This window comes from Aptenodytes patagonicus, chromosome 5, assembly GCF_965638725.1.
Source record: "Aptenodytes patagonicus chromosome 5, bAptPat1.pri.cur, whole genome shotgun sequence".
Taxonomy (NCBI): Eukaryota; Metazoa; Chordata; class Aves; order Sphenisciformes; family Spheniscidae; genus Aptenodytes; species Aptenodytes patagonicus.
Genome location: NC_134953.1, coordinates 67383234 through 67408759, shown reverse-complemented (window position 1 = coordinate 67408759; position 25526 = coordinate 67383234). Strand labels below are relative to the sequence as shown.

The following is a 25526-nucleotide window of genomic DNA, read 5'->3' as shown; positions in this document are numbered from 1 at the left end:
TGCTGTGGCACGACATGAATTGTCAGGTCTCAGCTCCATCTGGTTGACAGCAGGGGCCTGGTCCCCTCCAGCTATGACGTCCCTTCCTTCTGCTGTGACCTTGGGCAGGGGGTCCTTATTCTAGGACCCTATTTCCCTCAAAGGAAAGAAACCCAAATCCCCCAGAGAGGCCCGAATACAGCCCCAGCCCTGTGGGGCTCAGACTGCTGGATGGTGGGGTGCAAGCGCTGGGGCTGGCTGCTCGCTGCCCCCCACCCCAGGACGAGCAGCCGCTTTACCCTGCTGTCCCCCAAGGGGACACCAAGCCGGGAGCCGAGGGCCATGGATCTGTATTTCTCAGGGGATGGCAGCTGGAGGTGCCGGGGGGAGCACAGGGGCTGGTCACGCCAAGCTGGTCAGAGTTTCCGTCAGTTGCTGAACTGAAGATTAAAAAGTTATAAAGCTTGAGGAGGAAACAGCTCGCAAACCTGTGCCAGCTGCTCCAGCACTGCATGGAGGACCTCTGCTGGCCCAGGAGCCACAGGGCAGGGGCCCAGGGCCACTGTTAGCCCACAGCTAACCCTGCAGCGCACAGGGCAGAGACACCACAGAGGACAGGGTTCTGTCCTTTCCAGGCAGGTGGCCAGAGCTGGGGACCCCAGCCCTGGGCCATGCATGAGGCCAGCCATGAAACACACGAGGCTCAACAGCTTTGCAACATTTACTCTTGAAAAAAATAATCCGATTCAGAAAGCGGCAAGCCCTAGGGATGCCCATGCACCCAGCCCTGCCACAGCCACTACACCGGAGCCTTGCTGGAGGAAGGAGGAGGGATGGAGAACAGCATTCAGCGGGCCCATCGTGGCAAATGGAGAGGGGGGAGCTTGAAGCCCACCAGTCAAGTCCTGCTGCCGCTGAGAACAGGGAGCCACAGCCCCCTGGTTGCTGCAGGGCAGGCAGCAGAGAGGGGAACTCATGTTTAGCTATTCCCTAGCCGTAGGACCACCTTCCCCAGCCCCAGCAGGAACGAGGAAGAAGCCAAGCCTGAGCCCCACCAGAGAAGAAGGGAAAGGGGGTACATTTAGTTTCAGGAAGAAGGGAAATGGGGCCTTGGGAACAGAGATGCCAAGGAAAGGGCACCACAGTGGAGACTTGTGGAAGTTTTTCCAAAGCAGGGTATGGGGAGGGAGCTGCTTTCCCTGGGAAGAAGCCCAGTCCCTTTCCCATCATGCTGAAAGGACTTGCTTTACCCCGAGGACCAGCAGAGAGAGGCCACCTACCCACTGGCTGCCAGAGCAGAGCCCCAGTGAAGGGCAGCACTGGGTGTGGCAGAGGAGGGCAGGGTTGAACCCAAGCCCAGTACTGCACCCTCTTGTTCCCCTCCTGCATCCGTTCCATCCCTGCTGCTGGGACAGGTGTGCAAGGGACAGGGAGGGTCAGAGTCTCTACGGTCATGCTAGAGCTGCGCTGTGTCCACACAGGGCTCGTCTTGGCCAAAGAGGAGCAGATTTCCCAGGTTCACAACTATTAATTCCTATGCTGGGCAAGGGAGGAAGGAGGGGAACATGGAGCCAGGGGGACAAGACACAAACCTCCCACAACTGCTCCCACGCAGGCTGGGGGCTGCTAGCTCTCCACGCTGCTTTCCTGCTATCCTCCCCTTCCCACAAGCAATAAATAAATAAGTTAGTGTAGTGTAGACCCTGACACTCATTTCACAGTGAGAAAATGAAGGGGAAGAGCCCCTGTGACCACAGGGAAAGGGCTGAGCAGCAAATCTTCCTCCCAAAGGCAAGCCAGAGCATAGCGTCCCTGCTCAAGGCTGGGGGACCTGGGCAGAGAACAGCTCTCTCACTGCATGGATGAGACAGGGAGGTGCACTGAGCAAGGGGACCAGGACTGGCCCCAGTCAGGGGGCAACATTAGTACCGAGTGGCTGGTGGTGGGAGGGGGCCCTGGGGTCCTTCCTAAGGCATGGGAGGGGGGATAGCAACCCCCTCCCTCTCATTCTGCATGAGGGGTGTACCACAGCAGGAGAGCCAGGCTGCCCATCCCGGCTCAGCTCAGCTTCCCTGCTAGTAACGTACCATGGTAAAGGTGGAGGATTCAGGAGAACAAACTCCCTCTGCCTTCAGCAAGAGCTTGGGGTACCTGGCCAGGGAGGAGGGAGAGACAGGATACAGTACCACAGGCAAGGACCACGCCAGAGCACAGCATCTCTCGCTCCAGAGGACCCCAGTCCATCCTGCCCCTGCAGCTGGGGGGATGCTTACTGGCTGCTCCCATCTCGCTCTGCAAGGCACTTTCCCCCCTCTCCCACAACTTGAGGGGCAGGGCTGCTCCCCACAGAGAAGGTAGGTGAGGACGGTCTGAGTCACAGCACACAGCCCGGTCCACTTCCATCTACAGTCATCGCCAGCTCCCAGAACTGCAGAGAAAGGAAAGACCTGACTGCCCTCATGCTGGGTATGGGGTGTCTCCTACATGTCCACAGCAAGTTCAGCTCCTCTTCAGTATTCCCTTTTGCCTATGAGCTGGACTGCACCAGTCGCTGCAGCCCAAGAAGCAAAGCCAGTGTGTGGGGAGATGTCCAACCCAGCATACAGTCTTCAAGGTGCATCCATTGTGCAGGAGATAGAAGAGATACTGGAAGATCCCCTCTTCACCACCACATTCACCACTGGGCACGGAGCCAGCCAAGCCAGAGCTAATAAATAACACCCAGCTGGTAGACTGCAGGACTTGCACATGAGCATGCTGCCTTCTCAGGACTCGGGGGCCAAAATGGGAAGCAAAGGTGTTTCTGAAGGCCCCCTTCTAGGCCCCAGCTGAGCATCTCCTTCCTCCAGCCTTGCCCAGCCAGGGGGCAACGGGAGCAGCGTTAGTAAAGAGTCTGTTAAAAAAAAGAGTTCCTGGGATGGGGGGTGGCATATCTACAGGGAAGGACCCTGTCCTGTGCGAGGGAGAGGGAGACCACAATAGGGGGCTGGAGGGAGCCCGAGGTCTCATTTTGCAGCCTGAAATGGGAGTCCGTGTCCGGTCACCAGCCTCTGAGAGCTGCTGCCAACTCTGCCTCTGCACTGTGGAGGTCTCCATCTTCTCCCAGTCCCCCTTGTTTCCCAGCTGCCAGTCTCATGTCTGCTCTGCTGCAGCAACCGCTGGCACTGCCACCGCCCCCTCCTCCTTGGCGGGGGGCTCTATGTAGATCGGTGTCACCGATGAGGGCTTCTTGGACCTGCAGGTGAGGAGGCTGGATGGGAGCAGGCAGGGGTGGTGGTCCCCCTCAGGACCCCAACTCCCAGCAGCCCTGCCTGCCTCCCTGGCATGATCTCCTTCCCACTGGGACATCCTCCAGCCCTGGGCATATATCCTGTCCCCCCTCCCACCACAATGACTCAGAAGGGGGGTGGTATGCCCCAGGATTGGGCTGGGACAGAAGCGGATGATGCAGTGCCCTGGGCAGGGGACAGTGCCATGAGGATGCGGGGGGTGGGGTGGGGATTACCCAGGTTGCTGTGCCCCCGATACTCACGAGTAGGGGGAGGCAGGGACCCCCACCACGAGGAAGTGGTTCTTCTTGCGGAAGAGCCGCCACAGCCCCTTGTGGTTCCCGCGGACGTCCAGGTCCCAGATGTGGAGGCACTAGGATGGTGGGGAGGAAGGAATAGGCATCAGAGTCTGGGGAAAGACACCAGAGCTGGGCGTCCCCCGGCAAGGGAAAAGCCACCATCCCTGCCCCTCACCAAGACACAGCAGAGAGGGGGCAGCACCTTGATTGGGGCAGCGCAGGGCAGCACCCCTCCAGCCACCATCAGTGAGAGAAGAGGGGGAACCCACTCCCACCCCTGCCTCAGGACAGGGGGTTTGACCATCACCTCCACGCAAGTGATGGAATCATCCAGACAAGCTCAGACCCTGGGGTCCCACACAGGGAGATCATAAGACTTATCTCCACTGAGCCAAGCATCTGCCCTGGATGACCCAGTGCCTTCTGTAAACATCAAAAACTTAAATACCACCCAAGGGCACCAAGAATCTATTTGCTGAGCTGCGTCCAAGGCCACGGACAAACCCAAGAACAACAACCAGATGTTTCCCAGCGATGCAGAGATCAGTGCAGGGGTGAGGACGGGCCATGTCAGGGGCCTCACCTTGGCAAGCTGAGTCCAGGTGGTGAAATCTGCTTCCTGCTCCATCCTGATGAACATGACGTAGACCCTGCCCTCAGTGTCAGGCACAAAGGAATCCTCACAGGGGTTCTTGCTGTGGTCCAAGACCTCAGCCTCACTGTGGAAACAGAACAGAGAGTGAAAGGGGACCTCACTGCCTTCTTGTTCCCACTGCAGGGTATTTCAGACAGGCAAGTGGTGGCTGGGTCTGCCAGGGCCACCTCCACCCTTTCTTCTGTCCTGGTTGGTTCACCCAGCATGCCCTGTGGTCTCCCAACCTCCCTGCAGGCACTTACCCCAGGAGCCGATGGATTTCAGCCTCGTAGGCATCCTTCCTCAAGCTGTTAGAGGAGGAGAGAGCACAGAGATCAGGGCAGAGCCAGACAGTTTGATAAGCAGGGATCATCCCAAGATGATCCAAACTTAAGACTGCCCCAGCGTAATACAAAAAGGTAGGTTGGAGCCAATGAATGGGGAGCAGGGACTGCCACATATCCTGGAGGATGTGGCAGCAAAAATGTGATCTTTCAACATGTCCACCAAGAGCACAGGGTAGCTGAACCCAACCTCACAAAAACCACCGCAAGGATTCCCCAGCGGAGGCCAGTGCGCTGGGGCTGGAGGTTATGGCTGTTGTTCCAGAAAGAAGGGAGACGTCCCCAGCACAAGGGGACAAGGGTCAGGTCAAGCAACTGTTTCATCCAGATCTCATTCTGACCAGCACTCACCTCTCCACATTTTTAAGCTGGACATTCGGAACTGTGTTGAACTTGTGCTTCTTGAAATAGGCTTCCTGGGGGGAAGAGAGAGAGGAGGGAAGGAAAATGGGGTTCAGTCAGGAGTCAGCAGTACTTGGAGGTCACCTCAAGCATCCCTGCTACCTGGAGAGGTGGCTGAGTCAGAGCTCAGCACCAGAACGGGGCTTGGGGGCTGAGGCAGGTCACTCACGTGAAAGTAGCCGTTCATGTTGAGCCCCACGATGCCGAAGTGGTAGGAGCGCGAGATGTCAGGGATGATGCACTCCCGCCCCTTCCGCTGCTCAGGCATCCGCATCCACATGTCCCAGTCCCAGAGCTGGGGAGGGGAAACTGCCACTCATACTCAAGTTTAGGGACATGATTTGGTAGCGTGGCCATCCAGGGACCTTTCTGGCTGCCCACACCAGCTCTAGCCCCTTTGGCCCCAGCCTGCCTGGGCTGTTCCAGCCAGCTCTATGGCTGGTTATGTGGTCCTCAAGTTACCATCTGTCCCAAATGCATTCTGCTTGGGCATCCTTCCCAGTGGAAGCTCAGGGAGAGCCAGGGCCCCTCCAAGGCTGTACCCACAGGGACTGGGTGATGATCAGGGACTGCTGATGGGCAGAGATGGGGATGCAGAAGACAGGGTCCCTCTAGGGTACTCACCTTCTCAGGGGTTGGCCACTTTGGCTCCAGTTCGTCCTTGTACAGGCTCTTCCGGAGCACCCAGCCCAGGCCTGGCATGGTCTCCACGCGGTACAGGAGCGAGGGGTCCTCAGCCGTGTGCTCATAGCCCTGTGATATTAATGGGAGCATTCAGCATCCTGAATGCACCCCTACCCTGCCAAAATAGGAGGCATTTTGCTCCATGGAGACTCCCAGCACGGGGAGCAGGGGACAGCCGCTGGGAAGCACACAGCAGGGACAGGATGGTGGTTTGCAGGGGCACTTCTGAACAGTTCAGGGCTGGGGAGACAGACCCACCCAGGATGATGGTGGGGGGACATCCCGCTTTACAGACAGAACTTGGACCCCAGCCTGACATGGGAACAACACAGGGCAGAGGTGTCCCTACTCCACCATCCTCCCTGACCCACCTGGTCATTCCAAGCCGAGACGCAGTACAGGCTCTCATCCTCCTCCAAAAGGTGTATTGACTGGCTCAGAAAGCTGAGGAAAGAGTTGTCCCGGCCCTGGTCAAACATCCTTTGCCCAGGCAAACCAAGGCAAATTCTCCACAAAGGGACAAGCCACCCTCAACTGCTGGGACTGTCTAACCCATCTCTTGGGCTGAGATGGCTGATGTTGGCGTCAGATCAGGGGAGGAGCACCCAAATAAGCTAAGCTGCATCTCACCATGGGGAGAGGACAATATTGTCTCCTGCTCCATCAGAGTCCCTCCTCCTTATGAAAGAAGTGGAGCCCTGTTAGATGCTGTCCCTGTCCTCTTGCCATGGGGCAGTTCTAACCATGTGTGTACAGAACTGATCAGTGTCCCCAAAAAGCAAACCAGAAAGAGATCCCAGACCTCAAAGTCACCCTGCACTGAGAGCCAGTACAGTGGACTCAAGACCCTCCGCAGAGCTCAGTTATGGCTGCTGCCTGGGGACTGTTCAGCCTTGGATAGGTGAGCTACAGCATGGCAGGGATCTGGCCTCTCCTGAGCAGCCAGAGAGCTTCTCAGAAATGCCCCACTCAAACAGGAGCTCAGGCACCCACAGCTTTACCTGAAGAAGTCAACAGAAATGTCAAGGTCTTCCTCCAGAACCACAGCAAATTTAGCATCCTGTAGGACAAGGAGAAATGTCATGATAGGACCAGGACAGAGCAGAGACACAGAGCAGGCGTCTCCTGCCTGTGCTGTTCCCTGCCCTGCCCGACCAATTCCAGCTCCCATGAGATGGGGGTCACAGATGCCACTCTCCCAGGAAAACCCTGTGCTGTCTTGCTCCCACGGGTGAGCAGCTAGACAGGGCGCAGGCAGAGGTCTCACTCACTGGGAACAGGTTGAAGGTTGCAGTCAGGCTGGCTTTGTAGTGCTACAAGGAAAGATAGATCATTACCTGTGTTAGCATCAACCTCTGGACCACAGGGAGGGGTAGCCTGGCACAGATGCAGGGCTAAGCCTGCCTCCCTCAAATGCTATCCCAGGACCCAGGAAATAACTCTCCCAGGATTTGGGAAAGGTCTCTCACCTGGGAAACTCTGGCATTTTTAATGCTGATAGGAGTGTGCTGGATTCCTGAGAGGCCAAACAGCTCCACGACATCCATTGGCTCCTGCAATGAAAAGGTACAAAGGTCATCAAATGTGTGGGTCTGGATACATTCTCCCCACTCTCTGACAGTGTCAGGTCCCTGGGACAACAAGAATATGACTATGGGATCCCCTGCATGTGGCTGTCCTCTTGGGGGCAAGCAAGGCTCAAAATGATGCTGTGCTGTTGATGCTGCAGCAAGGAACTCGCCAAACCCTCTTGGCCCTTCAGCCTTTAGGTATCACCATAAGTTTCTCAGCCCTGCTACTTTGCAGACCCGAAGTTGTATCCAAGAATATCTCAGAAGCCCAAATCCCCAGTCCCCCATGGACAGTGCAGAAAGAAAACAGGTATAGCCAGGAACACCTACTAGCTGCTTAATGTCAAGACCACAATCAACTTCATTTTCTCTCACAGTTGCCAAGAAAGAGACCTCTCTGACCAAGCACGTCCGCACTGGGGTCAGAAGTAATCCATCTTTGGGCTGACATACCTCTGCCCCAAGAAGGCCCCACCAAGGCCTTCTCCATTCCCTTACTGGCCATCCCACCTCCTAGCCACAAAAGAGAGAAGGAGCTCCCATTGCACCAACTGTTCCCCCTTTCCCTGGTATCCACCATGGCAGCACGAGCATCCAGGCTGCCCCCTCATAGCTGAGGGATGCTGCTCCAGTTGCCATGGCAATAGATGCTGCTATCTTTAACCACTCTGATGTGCTGCAGTAAGAGCCTGCATAAATACACCAGCTCCCCCAGCCCCACAACCTGGCAGTGATGGGGGAGGCCTGCAAGGGAATGAGCCTATTCCCTTCCCCACCTCCATCACAAGGCAACCAGACAATACCTCATGGGCTCCTGCAGAGATGAGGGCTAGAAAGCTCCTGAGACCTACTAGGATGCCAAAGGCCTGTCCCAAAGCGCATCCCACTGCCAGAGAGCCAGGGCTTGCAGTGGGATCCTCTAGGGCTTCATAAGGTTTTGCTGACGGGAAGGTCTTTGCCCTTTAAAGGACCAGCTCTCCTCTTACTTGGCCACAGCTTTCATGAGCCTTGCGAAAACAGATCGTTTTGGGTCTCTTCACCTCTTACTGAGAGTGGATCTGCCAGGCACAGCTGGACTGGTTAGTTCCGCTTCATGCAAGGGAGCTGGACAGACAGTGTTACACCCAGGCTGGCGATACTCAAACAAGAAAGGGGGATGGGAAGAGCCCAGCATGACCACCTCATACCTGCACACCAGCCTCTTTCTGACATAGGGATGTAAAATCTGGGCTTTGGGAAAGGCCAAGGCAGCTTTATCCACACCCATGGCTTGGCTAAGCTGACTGACTTTGCATAGGAGCGGGTGAGGAGCAGTGTGACCCACAGCAGGAGGAAGGGTGAAGGGGCTCGTAGCCTGCCACCCACCAAGGATGGCCAGCACCACATACTCTCATCTGGGGGACCGAGGACCTGGCTACAGGGACCTCTGGGAGTGCTCTCACCTCATAGTACCCATCGATGAAGACTATGATCATCTGCGGATTGACACCCTGAGCCGACAGCAAGGAGCGCAGCATCCTGAGGAGAGATTGAGGGGCCTGAGTGCACAGCCCCAGTGGGCCCAGGCCGCTCAGCAGAGGGGTATGGATCCCTTGGGGTGGGGGAAAGGGTGCATGGCGAGGGAACAGGACCTACTGCCCTTGGGCTCTTCCCTTTCCCATGGCCAAGGACCCTGGAATCTGTCCAAGCGGGTCTGTCCACCTGCAACCCCAGGAGGCGGCTGGATCCTGCCAGCAGGACGAAGGGGAGGGCTTGGGCCACGTCTGGTCTTGTGGCACAGAGCACAGAAGCCCTGTCCCCTGGAAGTGCTTACCTGTACAGGTAGTTGGGGCGGTTCCCTGCAATAACAGCTACAGGCACATCGAAGACTTTATTGTCCTTGAGCTGGAAGAGAAAAATGTGTGAGTGGGGCTGGGGGAGGCCATGCCAACCTAAACGATTCTATGCCACTGAGAGCAGGATCCAAGGGGTAGGGATGGGCCCTGCTGTTAAACAGCGGAGCTGCATAGTCCTACCCCTTGGCTCAGGACCACACCAACCAACTAGGACGCCACTCAGCACTGCTGGAGACCCTGCCAGCCTTCCCCTTCCGCCCCACCTCAGACCCAGCTCCCAAATCCCAACTTGCATCCACCTGGAGGCCTTTGTCCAAACCCTTCAGCACTGTGCCAGGGACAGCCCAAAGGCCATGATAGCTGCTCCATCTCCAAATGTACAGGCTCCGCTGCTTATACCAATGTCCCTAGAGCCATGGTAACCTGGCAGCTCAGGGCAGACATAGGGCAAGGGAACTCCCCTTTCCTAGCATGACCTGACCACATGTATTCACCTTACCTTTGCTGGGGTTAAGAGCTTGCCCAGGGGCAGTTTTCACCACTCAGCTGGAGCTTAAGGACAGGGCTCTGCATCTAAACTGCAAACACACCCGGTCCAGCCCAGCCCTCCCTCTTGGAGCCTTCCCTGAATACTCTGCCCCTGCACTCACAGGATCAGGGTTGAACTCAATGGGTGTGGGATCTTTGCAGCTGCAGACGCTGCCGTAACCTTCTACTTTGCTGCAGAACCTTTTCCGGCGGCGATTCAGCTCTGTGTCGGGCCAACGGCACTCAGCATCTGGAGGCACCAAGGAGAATAAAGACCGCTCATCCCCATGGCCTCACCTTGTGTGCTCCAGGCTGCACTGCCACATGGACGGCTCTCCCTGGGCTCAGCCATCACCAAGCCAGTCCTTATTACTATGAACAAGCAACACTTCCGGATGCCAGATACAACCACAGGAGCCATTCAGAAGCCGTCCCCACCATACGGCCTCTCTGAGCAGCAATGGGCCATCAGTCAGAAGAGACTGGACCAGGCCTGGTTTGGAGGTGACAAATGGCCAGACCATGTCCCCACTTCCCCATCCTCACCTTTCTCAACAACCATGCCTGGAATTGCCATGGAAGCAGGAAGAAGGGAAGCTGGCCCCTTTTTAAAATTACCATCCCCATCTCAAACAGCCTTAAATCCATCCTGGGATGTTGCTAACGGACCCACGGCTTTTGACTCAAAAACACGAAGAGCAGCAGGCAGACATGTCTCAGAGATACCTCGCACCGCAGAACGGATCTTACTTCCTACCTTCCACGGATGTCAGATGAACTTCTGTCTTCAGCAGTACAGGGTCACCCCATGTCGAGAGGGCAGGTGACTTGGCGTGCTTCTCCCCGTATACTTCCCCTGGAGCAGGGACACAGGGTCAGGACTGTCTGGAAGGGCCCGTCCCCGCTGTGTCAAGGCATGACCAGGGGCTGTAGCTAAGGGTGGCAGCTTGGCACCTTTTCCCCATTGGCCTCTGGCAAGCTGCTGAAAGGACATGCTCTGCCTCCATCCCCTCCCTCACCCCCAGGAATGGAGTTGCCTGCTCTCCGACTTGTTCCCTGCTCATAGAATCATAGAATCATAGAATCATTGAGGTTGGAAAAGACCTCTAAGATCACCGAGTCCAACCGTCAACCCAACACCACCATGCCCACTAAACCATGTCCCTAAGCGCCTCATCTACACGTCTTTTAAATACCTCCAGGGATGGGGACTCCACCACTTCCCTGGGCAGCCTGTTCCAATGTTTAACCACTCTTTCAGTAAAGAAATTTTTCCTTACATCCAATCTAAACCTCCCCTGGCGCAACTTGAGGCCATACAGCATGTTGGGAATGGGCTGGGTTTGTCTTCACCTGGCTTCTCCCCAAAAAAGGGGCCATGAACCCTCTCCCAGCCTGTGCTAGACTCACCTCCCTTCTTCCCCACAAATGTCCACATGTCTCTCCAGCTCAGGAATGGTGCAACTTGGCTCCCCAGGCTTTTCAGGACATTCTTGGCTGTGTCCTTGAGGTGAAAGGAGCCTTCATCCTGGAACAAAACACAACCCTGCAGCTGAGATCTGGCTCCCGATGTAGACAAGGAAAGCCTCCTGTCAATACCAAAGTAGTACAGGGCCCACTCCTACCTTTGAACCAGCTGAGCCAGACACCTTCAAGAGCAGGTTCCTAGAGTCTCTGTGCCACTAAACCTGCTGGTGGCTTCACCATGACCCACAGGGAGGTCAGAGGAGTCACAGACTCCTGTTTCCTCGAGACCAAATTGTTCTCAAGCAGAGCTGTGTGTTCAGCAACACTTCACACAGCTAAACCCGAAACCTTGAAGAAGGACGGTGCTGCTCGCACAGCAGCCCAGAACCAACACAGTCCACAGTGCCCCCCCCAAAGCCTGGAACTGGGACCCAGAAGGGTCCCACCACATCCTGATATTTCCTCACGTCCATTCTCCACCTAACCTCTTGTTTATTGCTGCAGGCTCTGACACATCTGCTTTTTGCTCTCCTGACCTTGCTGGGCACACAGCAGTATCTGTAGTAACAATGGGGAGCGAGAGGACAAGGGAGGTGATTCAGCCAGGGAGGCATAGCCCAGTGGGGTTGTGACATTTCGCCCTGAGAATGCCTGATGACATTTAGGAGGCAACTGCCCAGATGAGCCTTAGGGCGTCCTGACTCAAGGTGACTTTTTCTTTTGACGCTAAGGTCACATACCTTAATGGTGAAGATCAGGATCCGGCCCCGGGCAACCATGTTGAGGAAAAGTACCATGGCTTCATCTTCATGGGGAGAATAGGTGTCAAAGACCCTCTTGGCCATCACATGACCCTGTTGGTATTCAAATGTCAGATGCATCTTAAATGCTATATGGCCAGGACATGCAGAATTATGGAAGTCTGTCCTGGAGGCCTCAGTCCGTGAACAACATGAGTTACTTTTCTGGTATGCCACGGAGTTAGTCCCCAGGCAAATTCAGCCCTTGGGCCTTCACACATGACATGAACTGCACCGAGGTCCATGCGACAGCATTACCCGACCTCACAACTCCTCTCCTGCCTGCTCCCCAAGGACAGCTAGGCAAACACAAGAGAAACACTGCAGGGACCCTCTGGGTGACCATGTCATGCTCTGGAAACTACAGGCAAACAAGCATTCGGGGTCTTCTCTCCTGGCTGCCCTTTGCCTCATACACCCAACAGTTAAAGAACAAGGACAAACACTGCCCAGCAAGAAAGACAAATGCAAACATGCAGGGATGCTTTACCGTCGCCTGATTTAAGACGATGACATGGATCCCTCTTCCCTGCTCCCGAGCCTCATCTTCCAGGACCTGCAAGGGGAGAACTGATGAGAACCATAAGCCAAGACCTCTTATTCCCTGCCCATTCAGCAGAGCAGAGCCCCCAAACAAGCGGCAAATCTCTCTCCTGCGACATTTTGGCTTTGCTCATGGCAGTGATGGATGCCAGAGTAGAAGACAATGCGGGACCACACCTCCACAGTCCTGTAGGCAGAAGGGGGATGAACTCCTGACCTTGCCAGCCACCGAAGTGCTCTCACCACCCGCTGCTTGAGGCTTCACCCATTCAGCTCCATCCATCCTCTGCTCACAGGGACAGCCAGCACCCATCACTTACCGTTGTCCCATCCACAGCCACGTAGACCTTCGACCGGCTGGAGTACACCTCGACATCCAAGACCTTCTTGTTGCTCACAGGGTGCCTTGGAACCTCCACATTCAGCATTTCATCATCTACAGGGGAGAAATGCCCAGTCTCAACCAGCCAAGACACCTCTGGCTTGTCCCTGCTCAGTGCTAGCCCAGCCAAGCCTCCAGAAGATCATGCCCATCACGTATCACAGAATCATAGAATCGTTCAGGTTGGAAAAGACCTTTAAGATCATCCAGTCCAACCGTTAACCTAGCACTGCCAAGTCCACCACTAAACCATGTCCCTAAGCACCACATCTACACCTCTTTTAAACACCTCCAGGGATGGTGACTCAACCACTTCCCTGGGCAGCCTGTTCCAATGCTTGACAACCCTTTCGGTGAAGACAGTTTTCCTAATATCCAAACTAATCCTCCCCGGCGCTACTTGAGGCCATTTCCTCTCGTCCTATCGCTTGTTACTTGGGAGAAGAGACCAACACCCCCCTCGCTACAACCTCCTTTCAGGTAGTTGTAGAGAGTGATGAGGCCTCCCCTCAGCCTCCTTTTCTCCAGGCTAAACAACCCCAGTGCCCTCAGCAGCTCCTCATAAGACTGGTGCTCTAGACCCTTCTCCAGCTTCGTCGCCCTTCTTTGGACACACTCCAGCACCTCAATGTCTTTCTTGTAGTGAGGGGCCCAAAACTGAACACAGTATTTGAGGTGCGGCCTCACCAGGGCCGAGTACAGGGGCACGATCACTTCCCTACTCCTGCTGGCCACACTATTTCTCATACAGGCCAGGATGCCATTGGCCTTCTTGGCCACCTGGGCACACTGCTGGCTCATGTTCAGCCGGCTGTCGACCAACACCCCCAGGTCCTTTTCTGCCAGGCAGCTTTCCAGCCGCTCTTCCCCAAGCCTGTAGCATTGCGTGGGGTTGTTGTGACCCGAGTGCAGGACCCAGCACTTGGCCTTGTTGAACCTCATACAGTTGGCCTCGGCCCATCGATCCAGCCTGTCCAGGTCCCTCTGCAGAGTCTTCCTACCCTCAAGCAGATCAACACTCCCGCCCAACTTGGTGTCTTCTGCAACCTTACTGAGGGTGCACTCGATCCCCTCATCCAGATCATTGATAAAGATATTAAACAGAACTGGCCCCAAGACCGAGCCCTGGGGAACACCACTTGTGACCAGCCACCAACTGGATTTAACTCCATTCACCACAACTCTTTGGGCCCGGCCATCCAGCCAGTTTTTTACCCAGTGAGCCCAACAAGCCATGGGTCAGAATCTACAGGGATGGCAGGTAAGGGAAATCCAAAATGGCAACAGGTCTGGCCCCACACAGACCTCTGCAGCCAAACGTGCTGAAGCCTTGAATAGACAGACCAGGAATGGGAAGAGCCTTTTCTATTCATTTTTGTTAAACCCACATGCACAGACCTGTCTTTCATGCTATAGCTGGTCGCAAGTTTGCCCTGACTTAAAGAAATTACTTCTCTCCTCCGGTTTCCTTGCTTTCAAAGAAAAGCAAGATGCTGCTGCTCACCATAGTCCTGTGCAGACTCCTCTTCCTCCTCATAAGCAGCTCTCCTGGTGTCCAAGATCAGCTTGATGTTCACAATTACAGTCACAAGCAGGAAGAGGACAGCACCTGTCTGCAATGCAGGATGCTTTGCATTAGCAACTTGTAAGTAACAACCCCAAGATCAGGCCACCTCCTTGGCAGAGGCTGCAGGGCACCCCCAGTGAGATCTTGCAAGGGATCATAAGCATCTGTTATTTCCTCTGCTTTCTTCTGGGAGAAGGTAAAGAGAAAGAAATACAGACGACTGAGTTTTAGGGTGAAGTGCTTTCATCAGCTGGAGAGCACTGACTTCTTGATACATGAGAATTAACCCACTTCCAACGTATCCCTGCTTCCAGATCTGTGAGCAGATTCCTGCTAAAATATTGCATCAAGGTTGAAGGTCTCCGCTGGCAAAGAGTTTGGTAATTCAGAGTTACAGCTCCCACGGTAACCTTAACTTCTGCCTCAGAGAGCATCACTACTCTCGTCTCTCCCTCTGCAACCAGAGGATGTATTCAGGGTATTCAGAGGGAGAAGACATGCTGTGCAACTAAAGCAAGGCAAAGTGGAGAAGCTGAGGTCTGACTGCAGGAAACCGCACTGTGCCACAGGCTGCAGAGAACAGCCCACAGCCTTACTGTCTGCGGCAAACTTGAAGGCAACCCACGTGGATGCTGACAGAGAGGGCTATGGGAAGGTCCAGGGGCTATGGAGGAATCCATGGGAACCCCTGATGTTAGCATCACCATTGCCCATGGCCTTGTTGCTCCCAGACCAAGAGGAGGGAGGAAAGACTACAAGCACCTGTATTTACTTAAATGCATCTTGCTTCTCTCTTCCTCAATTTCAGTCTTTTTCCCGGTATTTGGACCGGTGTAAAGCAGAAAATACTCCACGCTAAAAGGGCCTTTTCTGAGACAGACCCACACAGGAAGACTTGGACCACAAACATCCCATGTTGGGAAATAATTCACCTGCAGGTGTAAGTTGTAACAGCATGTCTGGCCATGGCAAAGAGGATGGTCTTAGAGCTGCAATGCTGGCCTGGGATGCAGGATTGAAAGACAAGACCTCAGCTGAAGCAATTTGTCTTTACTTGACCCAGGGAGTTTTGTAACCCAGGGCCCAGGTGCTTCTTCATGGTGGAACAGTGACAGCAGCATGTGGTGGCCGTGGGGCTCTGCATGGGGACAAAGTCCCTGCCCAGCAGCTGCAGCCCTGCACCAGGGCTGAGGAACAGCTCTAGCAGGGAGCCCAAAAGCTGCCCTGAACAGTCACACAGCAAGGGAAGGCTTTGCCACTGGATTTAAGACACAAAGCCCTGAGCAGCCATTACCCCCAAAGCTAACACTGCTGCGGGGCTCCGCCACCAGCCTCCATGCCAGGAGGGTCCATCCAGCTCACAGCAGAGGCACCACAGAGGCCCAAATCTGACTGCTATGTGCTGCTGACAGATTCGTCCCATGGCCCAAAAGCTCTGGCCTCTTGGCCCAGCCATGCTTTGGACGTACTGGATGGTTTCCAGTTTCAGCCATGCAAGCTCAGGGTCCTGCTAACCTCCCCAGAGCATCCCAAGACTCAGCGTGGAGATGTCACAGCAACCAAGGGAGAGGAGGGGAGAGGTTGGTGGAGGCTGCTCATAGCCTGGTCCCCCCGCAAGGGGATATTGAGACAGGTCTTGGGTGGTTTTGAGACTCTTCCCTTGCCCTTCAACCCCCCAACAGCTTGCTTCCTAAAAATCTGTGCCTTTTTCAGCTCCAGGACCCTTGATTCTCTGAGGTCTGGTATGGGGTTGAGATCACACACAGACCTGCCCTTGGTGAAAGGCACTAAAAGGATCCCCGCCCTACCTGGCCAGCTACTGCCTCAAAGCTACATGTTGCTGCTATCTCTGCCAAGCAGCCAAACGGGTCCAAGAAGTAACCGAGGAAGAAGATGGAGAAACAGCAATAAGACAAGAGATGGACAGGTGGGCAACGTGATAACATAAACATCACTATGGCATTTTGGCTTGTTGATTTGCTGTTAACTCAGGAGTATGAGCACCTTTTGGGATCTGTGCACAGAAAGCTTTTAATTAGGCAAGAACGGAGCCTTGGGCTTGTGGCGAGGAGCAGGCTGTGCCTGGTGGCCAGCAGCAAGGCCACCTTACCAACCTGCCCAGGCCTTCCACCCTGGTCAGTACTGGAGATGCAGGGGAGCAGCCCTGCAGCCCAGGTGACCAAAGTGAACAAGGCAGCACCACGTAGGACCAGCAGCCGGATCTAGCAAGGCTGGCTCAGTCAGAGCTGCCCATAGAGACCCAGCTGCTGTAGACCTGGCTACTCCATAGCTGCAGCTCTAGTTTACATATTTTAAGCTCAATTTTAATCTGTGTTTTAAGCCCCAGCAGTACCATGAAGGAGAGAGGTGACAGCAGACAGGCTCTAACCTGTTGCCTGCAGCACGAAGAGCAATGCCTGCCTGACCGACCAGGCCTGTTCCCAAGCCCCGAGCACCTCAGCGAATGCAGGACCGAGCAGTCTCCTTCCCCAGGGAGCCCTCACGAGCCTTCATCCTCCCAGGCACATGCAAAACCCTCCCCAGCTCCCTCCCACAGCAACCAACTGCCAGATTTCATGAGCTCTGCTCATCTCAGGAATGGCCCCTTTTCTGCAGCTCGCTGCCATGGGGCGAAACCCTTCCTGTCCTTACGCCCCCAGACACCCCCCAGGATGCTGGCTCCGCTGAGGATTAGCCGTTTTACAGCACAAGGCCCACAGCTTTCCCAGATGCCAGCTGCCTCTGGGGCATGAGATCCTGTTGCCCAGCCCTGTTTTCTCTGTCCACCTGTTGTGCGTTATACCAGGCTTGGTCTGCAAACCAAATGGGGCAAGGATGGTTTCCCACTGCTGGCTGAGCCCTGCTGCACTTGGCATGGGTCCGGAACCAGGAGGGGAGGAATTGGTCAGGTTTCTACCTGAAAGCCTCCCAAGGACACCGGGATAATTGTATCTCCTGCCATAGCCACCCAACAGGTCCATTTGCAGCTGGAAGGAGCTGCTAGACATGGCAGACCCTTCCATGCATGAGCACAAACCCACTGGTGGTAGCTTTTTGGGGGACAAGTTATGCTTCCCCAGCATATTACGTCACCCATGACTGCCAGCAGACCCACTTCCATCCACGCAGCTGCTCCATAAGCTTGTAAATCCTGCAGATTATCCTCCCTAATCCACCGCAGGCCTGCGGGTGACTCACCTGGCACAGCTTCCGCAGCGCACGCTGGTTCATCAGCTTGTACTTCCAGGCAAGGTACCAGCTCCGCTTCTTGTGGGGCTTGATGGCGGGGTTGGGTTTCCACTCGTCCATAGTCACGGGGGCCAGCACAGAGGCAGCCGCATGGGGCAGGGGTCAGGATGCACTCTGCTCCGCTCTTGTGTCCATCAGGGCTCCCTGCCAGGACAGGATGAGGGCAGGATGAGGGAGGCGAGTGCCTTCAAACCCTCTCCCCAGCAAAGACAGGGCCTGGCACAAGCAGTGGCCATGAGTGGCACTCATGTACCACAAGCAGAAGCCCCACAGAGCCTCCCCGCTTGCCAGCGCCCCCAGCCCTGCAGGGAGCAATCCAGGAGGCCAGGCTTCGCAGGAGGACTGTAAGAAGGGTGACGGGAAGCCCTTGAACCCACAGGCCAGTGAGGACCTCTGCTCCCAGGCCAACACCTTAGCAAGGCCACTGCAGTGCGGTGGGCCCACTCCCACCCTCTGGAAAAGAAAAGTGGCCAAGAGGCACAAGCTGGCGATAGGCCCTGGACCTGCAGGCATTATGGAGGTGCCATCACTGGCTGTATTGGCCTGCGGGGTCCCTGGTGGGGAGACTAGTGGGGACACTGCTAGCCTAGACACAGAGACCAGAGCTGGGCCAGAGTCCTGCTGGAGATCCCGGCACCCCTGGGGGAGCGGGGCTGTGCCCAGGTGAGGCCAAGCTCCCCACGAAATCTGCGGGGCCTGGGGGGGGATGCGGGATGCAGAAGCCCGGCAGAGCCAGGGGCCTGGCTGGAGCATAGGCAGGATGGGGAGCACCAATTACAGGGCAGGGACCGCACAGCAGCCGCCCGGGTGGGGAGAGGAGGACTGGGGGACCCAGAGCCCTCAGGGGAAGGACCCTGGCGAGGCCGGAGGGAGCAGGGGGAGTATCGCAGATGGACCCAGGCACTCGCGGGATGTGGGGGCCCAGGACTCCGGGGAGGGGTCGCGAAGGGGACCCAGGCGCTCCGGGCGGGGGGAGAGGAGAGCCAGACGTCCAAGGACGGAGGCGGCAAGGAGCGGCGGCCCTCCCGGAGCCGCGGCGGGGGGGGGGGGAGGGGGAGAGCGGGTGGGGCCAGGCGTTTCGGGACCGCGGAGAGCCCGGCGGGGGTGCGGGCGCCGGGCGGTGCGGCCCGGACGATGAGCGCCGGCCGCGCTACTCACGGTCCGCGCGGGGAGGCTGAGGCGAGGCTGGGGCAGGCCGGGGCCGGGCCGGGCTGGGCAGGGCCCGGCTCGGCGGTGCCGCCGCCGCCCCGCGATCCCTCAGCGCCAGCGGGCCTGCGCCGCTTCCGGCGCCGCAGAGACGCCGCGGGGGCGGGGCCGGCGCCAGCCCTGGCCCCACCCTCCACGGCCGGCGCCGGCGCCGGCCCCGCCCCCCCAGCGCCGCTCTGCGCTCCCCGGCGGACCTCGCTGCTGCGCGGCCGTAACCCGGGAGCCGGGTGCGGGCAGGTGGAGGCGGGGGGCGGGACGAGGGGCGGGGCCGGCGGGCGGGGCGGGGCGGGGCCGGGGCTCGGGCCGGGGTGACAGCGCGGCCGCCGCCCCGCGCGGCGCCGCCGCCCCACCCGCATGGAGGGCGGCGGGGAGGCGCTGCCCGCCGACCTGCGGGAGCTGGCCGGCAAGGTGGGACGGCGGCCGCCCGCCGGGCTGCTGCGGGGGCTGCGGGCCGAGACCGGCCCCGCGCCGCCGGCACCGCCGGCGCCGCCGGCACCGGCCCGCGGCGCCCGCCCGCCGCTCGCCGACCGCCTCCGGGCGCTCCGCCTCGAGCTGGTGAGTCCCGCGGCACCGGGGGCACTGCCTGCCACCCCCCGGTAACTGCCTGCCCCCCCGCGGTAGCTGCGTCTCCCCGGGTAACTGCCTGCCGCCCCCCGGTAACGGCCCCCTAATAGTGCCCCGCGCTCTGCAAAAGGGGGGACCCCCCGTTTTGCTCTTTCCTGTATGGGTTAACAGCCCCCAGCTCATAGCCCCCTCCCCGGCCTTCCTCTGCCCCCCGGCCCACGCAGCATCCCCCCCCGCGGTGCCACGGACCTCTCTGCCCACCTCCGTCCTGCCCCGCTCACCCCACGCGCTCCCCTGGCGCTGGCTCCGGCGGGGACCGGGGTGTCCCGGGAATCAGGATTTAGGGCAGGGACCTTCGCCAAGGGCAGGGTGGCGGATCCGGCCCTGCGCGCCCGTCTCCCCCGCACGGTTGTCACCGGCTGGGTGACAAGGCACGAACATTGCCGGGAGCTTTCCCGGGGTTCGCTTCCTGCTGGGGCTTCTCCAGTGGCTAGTAAAGGGTTGGGCTCCGGTGGCAGCCTTTCCCGGCGATCGCGGGAGTGCCGGTGGCAGCTTTCTCGCCTCCTTCTCTTCGTGGAGGGAGCAAATACCGGTGATGCCTGCGCCTCCGGGAAGCGCGGTGAGATTGGGCAATGGGTTCAAGTGCTGCTGGGGGAAGGGACTCTCCCACGCACACACACGCGAGCGGTCGGGAATGAGTATCGTTTCCATAGGGAAACAGGCTAAATACACCCACATCCCTGCCTGCCACCCAGGGGGCTGGGGACCCACCCAGCCTGAGCCCTCCGCACCCGCGCTTTGGCCGGTTCAATATTCCCCATCGGTGTAAAAGCTTTCATCCTCCCTCCACTTTCATCCTCCCTCCGCACCGGCTTCCAGGCTGCACTCTGACCGGAGGAGAAAGGTCTGCGGGGCCTGGGTTGCTCAGAGGAGGAGGAGGAGGAGGAAGCAGCCGTGGTGTTTGCCCTGCCCAGGTGCAGGCAGGGTCAGCCCCCGGTTTGCAAGGCCTGGCTTCGGCTGCGTGTTACTAACCTGGGCTCAGAAAGGCTTTTCCTTTCTCTGCCCTGGCTCTTCTCGCCGGCCGGTGAAGAAGCGGGGTCACCTCGCACTCAGGTCAGCAGCCTGGGAACAGCACCTGGGTGCCCAAAACCCAGCGTGGGGCTCCCCCCGTCTCCCCATCCCCATGAACAGGAACCAAAATTCCCCTCCCAGCAGCAGAGACCGGCAAACCCAGTGCTCAGAGGAGAAGCTGGCCTGGGAGGGGGCGGTGGGAGGAGAAGACAGCAAATTCCCACTCTCCCCTCCTGGTCCGAGGAGGATGTTTCATCCCTGGGGCTAGACGTCTCTAAGGGAGATGGTGCCTGCGGGTTTCTCATGCGCTGGGGAGGGGAGTGGGACCGTATCCCCCCGGGGGGATGGTGTCCCCACCTCTGCCTGCCCCTAGAGAGCATGGGGAGGAATGCAGCAATCCCCCCAGCTCCACTGGCCCGTGGGGTCCCCTTTGAAAGAGGGGGGGACATTTGTGGATGTGGGGGAGGACAGCATTGCAGGATGCGCATGGGGAAACTGAGGCACGGAGCAGTGCAGGGTGTCACATCCCAGAGCAGGGATCCAGGCGGGTCTCCTCCGCCCCCTGCCACACACTCAGGACCGCTGTTGCCTTCCTCCTCTCCAGATGCTGCTGCTGCCCTGGGTCTGGATGCCAGCGGGTACCGTGTGGGGAGCACCGGGCGGGCTTTGGGATGGGTATGGGGTTGGTGCAGTGTACCTGTCACTGCATCTGCAGGAATATAGAGAGTATAGAGAGCAGCTGGACCTGTCTCCTCCCGTGCTAACCTTGCCTTGCTGGAGAGCAGGTTTCTCGGGGTGCGACGAGAGTGAGCAGGCTGGCCTGAAATAGCAGCAAATCGACGGCCAACTCTTTCCAGCAAACAATGTGGAAAGCAGAGAGTATTTTCCCACCCTCTGTTCTCGGGGTGGCTCCCCTTGCATCTTTGACAGCCACAGCCGCATGTGGCAGAGAAAAAAGGGGACACCCCCCCCCCCATCAGGGGTTCCCAGCCTTCCTCCTCCTGCGTCTTCTCCCTGCCAAGGCCAGATGCTTTAGCAGCGCATGCAGAAAAGTCCATTGTAGGCGGTTTTTGAAATAACTTGCCTAGAAAGGAAGTTTCTGCACTTCGAAGCTGGCTCCTGCCCCAATCCAGGCACATCGCTGCTATTTTTTATTTAAATCCAGCTTGAGGAGCATGGGGAGGGCATGGGGGGTTGGTGTTGGGTCTCTACAAATCTTTGCCCCTTTTTTTTTGTGTCTTCTGGACTGAGAGGCGTCATGTGCTGAAACCCTGGCTGGAATTTTCCCAGGCTCCTTCCTGGGATGCTTTTGTTGCTCTGCTTGCTGTGGACTGGAGACGGGGGTCTCGAGAGACCGGCAGGTCACCCGTGGGCGGGCGGGTGACTCTGAGGGCGCCGGATGCTGGGGACCGGGCGCTGTGCTTAGAAATGATCCTGGGGGACTGCGTGGATTTCCGTCACAGCTTGCTGGTGCTGGGGACAGGATGTGTTTGTGAATGAGTCTGTGGGCATCCGCAGCTCCCAGGCTGCCTGTACCTGTCCTGCAATGGGTTTTTCTCCCTCTCCCCCCACCGCTGCCTTATTCCCTTTCCTGGCAAAATATTTGTGTCCTGCACAGGGGAAATCCAGTGGCTTTCGGCGGCCAGTATCACACAGACAGGAATGTCTTGGCATGCGGGGCTTTCCGTTAGGAAAACAGATGTTTCTGCAGCAACTGAAGTTTTGCAAAGAGCTTTTCCCGGGCTTGGAGGGGCAGGAGTCGGTGAAGCGAGTGCTGTGATCTGCAGTCCCTGTCCCCCTCTGCCATCCTTCCCCATTTTGGGAGTGATTTGGGTCTCAGGCTCCAAATCCTGCTGTGTCATGTTGTCACCAGGCTTGGATCAGACCCTAGAAGGGGGAAGTAAATGCATGAAGGGGCCCAGCCAAAACAGCCCAGGGAGGTGCTGATGGTCCAGCCAGTCCCTTGCCCTGAGCAATGCCCCAGCACATTCCTGCCTGGTCCCAGCTGCCTCCCAGGGCTTGGGGGATGCTCTGGGCTCAGATCTGCACCCAGTGCCTCCAGTTCCTTGCTCACCCCATAGGAGACAGTGACATAAGTGCCCTGGATTTATTTCCCAGAGGGTGTTGGTGGCCAATGGGTGCCATAAGTCGTTGGGTTGTGTCCCCAGGTCTTGGACAGGGTCCCCTGGGATGGTTCCTTGCAGGGTATTCCCCCATGCCATTCTGTTCATCAAGCAGCTTGGGAGACCTGCGGCCACCGTGGTGGCACTTCTGCCAGGGTGGGCTGGGACTCGGGGCCCTCGGCCACTGGGGTCACCTTTGTCCCCTCAAAAACCCCGCACTTTCTGTCTCCCTGCCAGGCCTACCTACGAGCGGTTGACGTGAAGATCCTGCAGCAGCTGATGGTGGTGAACGAGGGCATCGAGGCGGTGAAGTGGCTGCTGGAGGAGAGGAGCACGCTGACCAGCCGCTGCAGCAGCCTGGCCAGCAGCCAGTACAGCCTGGTGGAGAGCCAGGCGGCCTCACGGCGGGGCAGCTGGGACAGCCTGCAGGACCCCAACGACAGGCTGGACAGCATCTCTGTTGGTAGCTACCTGGACACGTTGGCCGATGACATGGATGAGTATTCCCAAAACGCCACCGAAACCGCTGCTGCATCTGCACCAGGCAGAGCCCTGGTGAGGGCGGAGCAGGATTGGGTCAGGATCAACCCTGAGAGGGGTCTTGCAAAGCAAGAGAAGGGCAAAGCGGAGCACGAGTGGCCCCATGTGGACCTCTCCCCGCCCGGGCTGCCCCAGGATCACCGGTTTGCTAAGGAGCCTCAGGTGGCCAACGGGTATTTGGGCCAGCAGCCCTCCTCTCTGGAACCAGGCAGAGACACCAAATTGCCATTGGAGGCTGGGGAGAGGCTGGGGAAGGGGAACCTGGGTGGGAAGGCTCGGAAAGCCGAGGCTGACTTTGAGAACTGCAAACTCAACAGCAAACTGCACCTGGAGTACGATGCCCACTGGCGCTGGCTCCAGTCTCAGGATGATGTGACGTTCTTGTAGCCTGTGGCTTTGCCTTCCCAGTCCAGCTCTCCCAACTGCCCGCTCTGCTTCACTTGTCTCTGCTTGGGAGAGTTGGGGTGGCTGGAGAGGAGGGGACAGGCTGGCTTGGTGGTGTTGCACTGTTCCTCTGACCCCCCCGTCAGTGTTTGGTGATGCAGCCCTAAGGGATGGGGTGCCCACCCCACAGTGAATTTCTGGGAGAGGCAGGATGAGGTGGGTCCCCGTAAATTTAATCCTTTGCTCTGGGTCGGTGCTTTCAGGTGTCTGGTCACTCCTCTGTTGTCCTTGATGTTGGTGGCGGGGGAAGGTTGATGGGGAAACCTGGGACAGTGGGACTCCTGGGACCTCTCCCTGGCACCTCTCCCTGGCTCCACCTCTGCCCTCTAATCCTCAGCTTCCCATCTGCAAAAACTGGGGATCCTTCCCCCAGACTGGCTTCCCAGGGAGAACAGGAGATGCTCCCATGCATCCGCAGCTCGGTGGCACCAGCATGCTCGGTGCAAGGTGCGGGGCAGGACCGTCAGCAGGGCATCCTTGTTGGATGTCCTCATTTCCATCATCATCTTCAAGGCCAGTGTCCACCCAGGGTAGAGTTGACCTGGGGCACCTGGGGTTTGTCTGCAGCATGTGGTGGATGCTAAAACCCCCTTCCCAGCGGGTGAAGCCCTGCCTGGTTTAAACGCCTTTGTGAAGATGATCTGGAGCATGATCAGGATGGTCACTGTAGCTGCTCCTGTTGGGCTGGGGAGCCTTCGTCCGTGCCCTGTGGAGGAAGGATGATGGTGCAGACTTCCCTTCCCGATGTGGTTACACGAGAAGGGCAAAACACTGGGTGGGAGACGGAGTTCCAGTTCTCCCAGTTTGTTTCTGGACTGTCTCCCACCTTGGGACCAGGTCCTGCAGAAACCCCGGGACGTGGCAGCGTATGGGCAGCCTGGCAGAGCCTGTGGGGCTCAGATGCAGAAAGGCTCGTGCTTTCCCCTGACACAGCGTGATGGGGGTGATGGCTGGGATTCTCCATCTGTGTGATGAATGGTGCCAGGTCTCTGCCACCTACCAGCAACCAGAAACATGAGGCTTCTCTGCCGGGGTGCATTTGCAGCGACCCTGCCCTGGAGACATCTTCTCTGTCCTTTTAGCCTTGGCTTCTGCCTGTGCCTTTTACTGTCCACCCACCATGCCTCCCAGCACACCCCTCGCCCCTTGCTGGCTTGTAGAGCATGGCTTGCAGCTGGAGCTGTGTGTGAGCTTGGGCAGGACCTGCTCCCTTCACCAGACGATGCAGGGAAGGACCTGGGCATCCCACAGCCCCCTGCTTCAAGGAGAGGGGCTCTTCCATGTGTGTGGACAAGCCTTGGAGGGTCCTGGCTTCACAACCCACGGGTACGTCTGTCCCTGGCTGAGTGCTGTGATGGCTTTGCTTTCGCCATGGTGCTGTTGTTTCCCTGCCTGCATGAGTCACAGCCTGGCTCTTTCCTTGCTGGGGTGCTGGGAGTGGGGACAACATATACTGATGTCAATGGGAAGCCAAGAGAGAGGGAAGACCTAGCTGTGACTCTTTCTAGATGCGAGATGTGAGCTGGCCGTGGTTAGGAAGGTGGTCGGGTGCACGACAGGTTCAGCTTCGTGTCTCCGAAGCAGCACCTTCAGTGGAAACTACCTTCTGTGCCGAGACCCCCGAGCACCCTCCCCTCCCCTGCAGATCCTCAGGGCTTCCTTGGATGGACATGGAGAGCAGGACAACATCCAAAATTCCTGGAGACGGCACCTGCCAAGGACTTGGGGGAATCCCAGCAAACTGGGACCAGGCTGCCCTACGCGAGCATCCCATCTGCCTGCCCCAGAGCAGCCATGCTTGGCTTGCCGTCGCCTGTGAGCAGCTTGTGGCTCCCTGTGTAGCTCCGCCACTGCCGCCGGGCCACCATGTCCCCCAAGGCCAGCTGTCCCCCGCTTTCCTTCTAGCCCTGCATGCAATGAATCAGCTGAGGGTCCCTGGGGGAGACGGGGTAAGTCCTCCAGTGCTGTTAAAATCGTTCTTGACAAAAAATAGCTGGCTTAATAAATGGTAGCGTTTCTCCCAGA

At 57.8% G+C, this 25526-nt stretch overlaps 2 protein-coding genes across 4 annotated transcripts; one reads left to right on the top strand and one right to left on the bottom strand.

Annotated features, from left to right (window-relative positions):
• Positions 1-682: 682 nt before the first annotated feature.
• Positions 683-19910, bottom strand: POMGNT1 (protein O-linked mannose N-acetylglucosaminyltransferase 1 (beta 1,2-)). 3 transcript variants are annotated; one of them, XM_076340282.1, is made up of 22 exons: positions 19585-19910; positions 17503-17697; positions 14242-14350; positions 12676-12791; positions 12303-12368; positions 11753-11866; positions 10956-11073; positions 10303-10401; positions 9668-9795; positions 8996-9066; positions 8625-8700; positions 7081-7164; positions 6883-6924; positions 6613-6671; positions 5983-6055; positions 5552-5680; positions 5097-5222; positions 4877-4941; positions 4445-4489; positions 4131-4266; positions 3512-3621; positions 683-3214 (listed from the first exon to the last, which is right to left on the bottom strand). In XM_076340282.1, the coding sequence occupies exons 2-22, from the start codon at positions 17611-17613 to the stop codon at positions 3112-3114; spliced, it is 1980 nt and encodes a 659-aa protein (XP_076196397.1). In that variant the 5' UTR covers positions 17614-17697; positions 19585-19910; the 3' UTR covers positions 683-3111. The 3 variants fall into 3 exon arrangements, with proteins under 3 accessions (XP_076196397.1, XP_076196396.1, XP_076196398.1); XM_076340281.1 differs by having other exon boundaries at positions 19605-19910; XM_076340283.1 differs by lacking the exon at positions 19585-19910 and adding an exon at positions 18712-18777 and having other exon boundaries at positions 14242-14346.
• Positions 19114-25526, top strand: LURAP1 (leucine rich adaptor protein 1). The gene is made up of 2 exons (XM_076340284.1): positions 19114-19314; positions 22755-25526. Exons 1-2 carry the CDS (start codon positions 19114-19116, stop codon positions 23442-23444), a joined length of 891 nt encoding a protein of 296 aa, XP_076196399.1. The 3' UTR covers positions 23445-25526.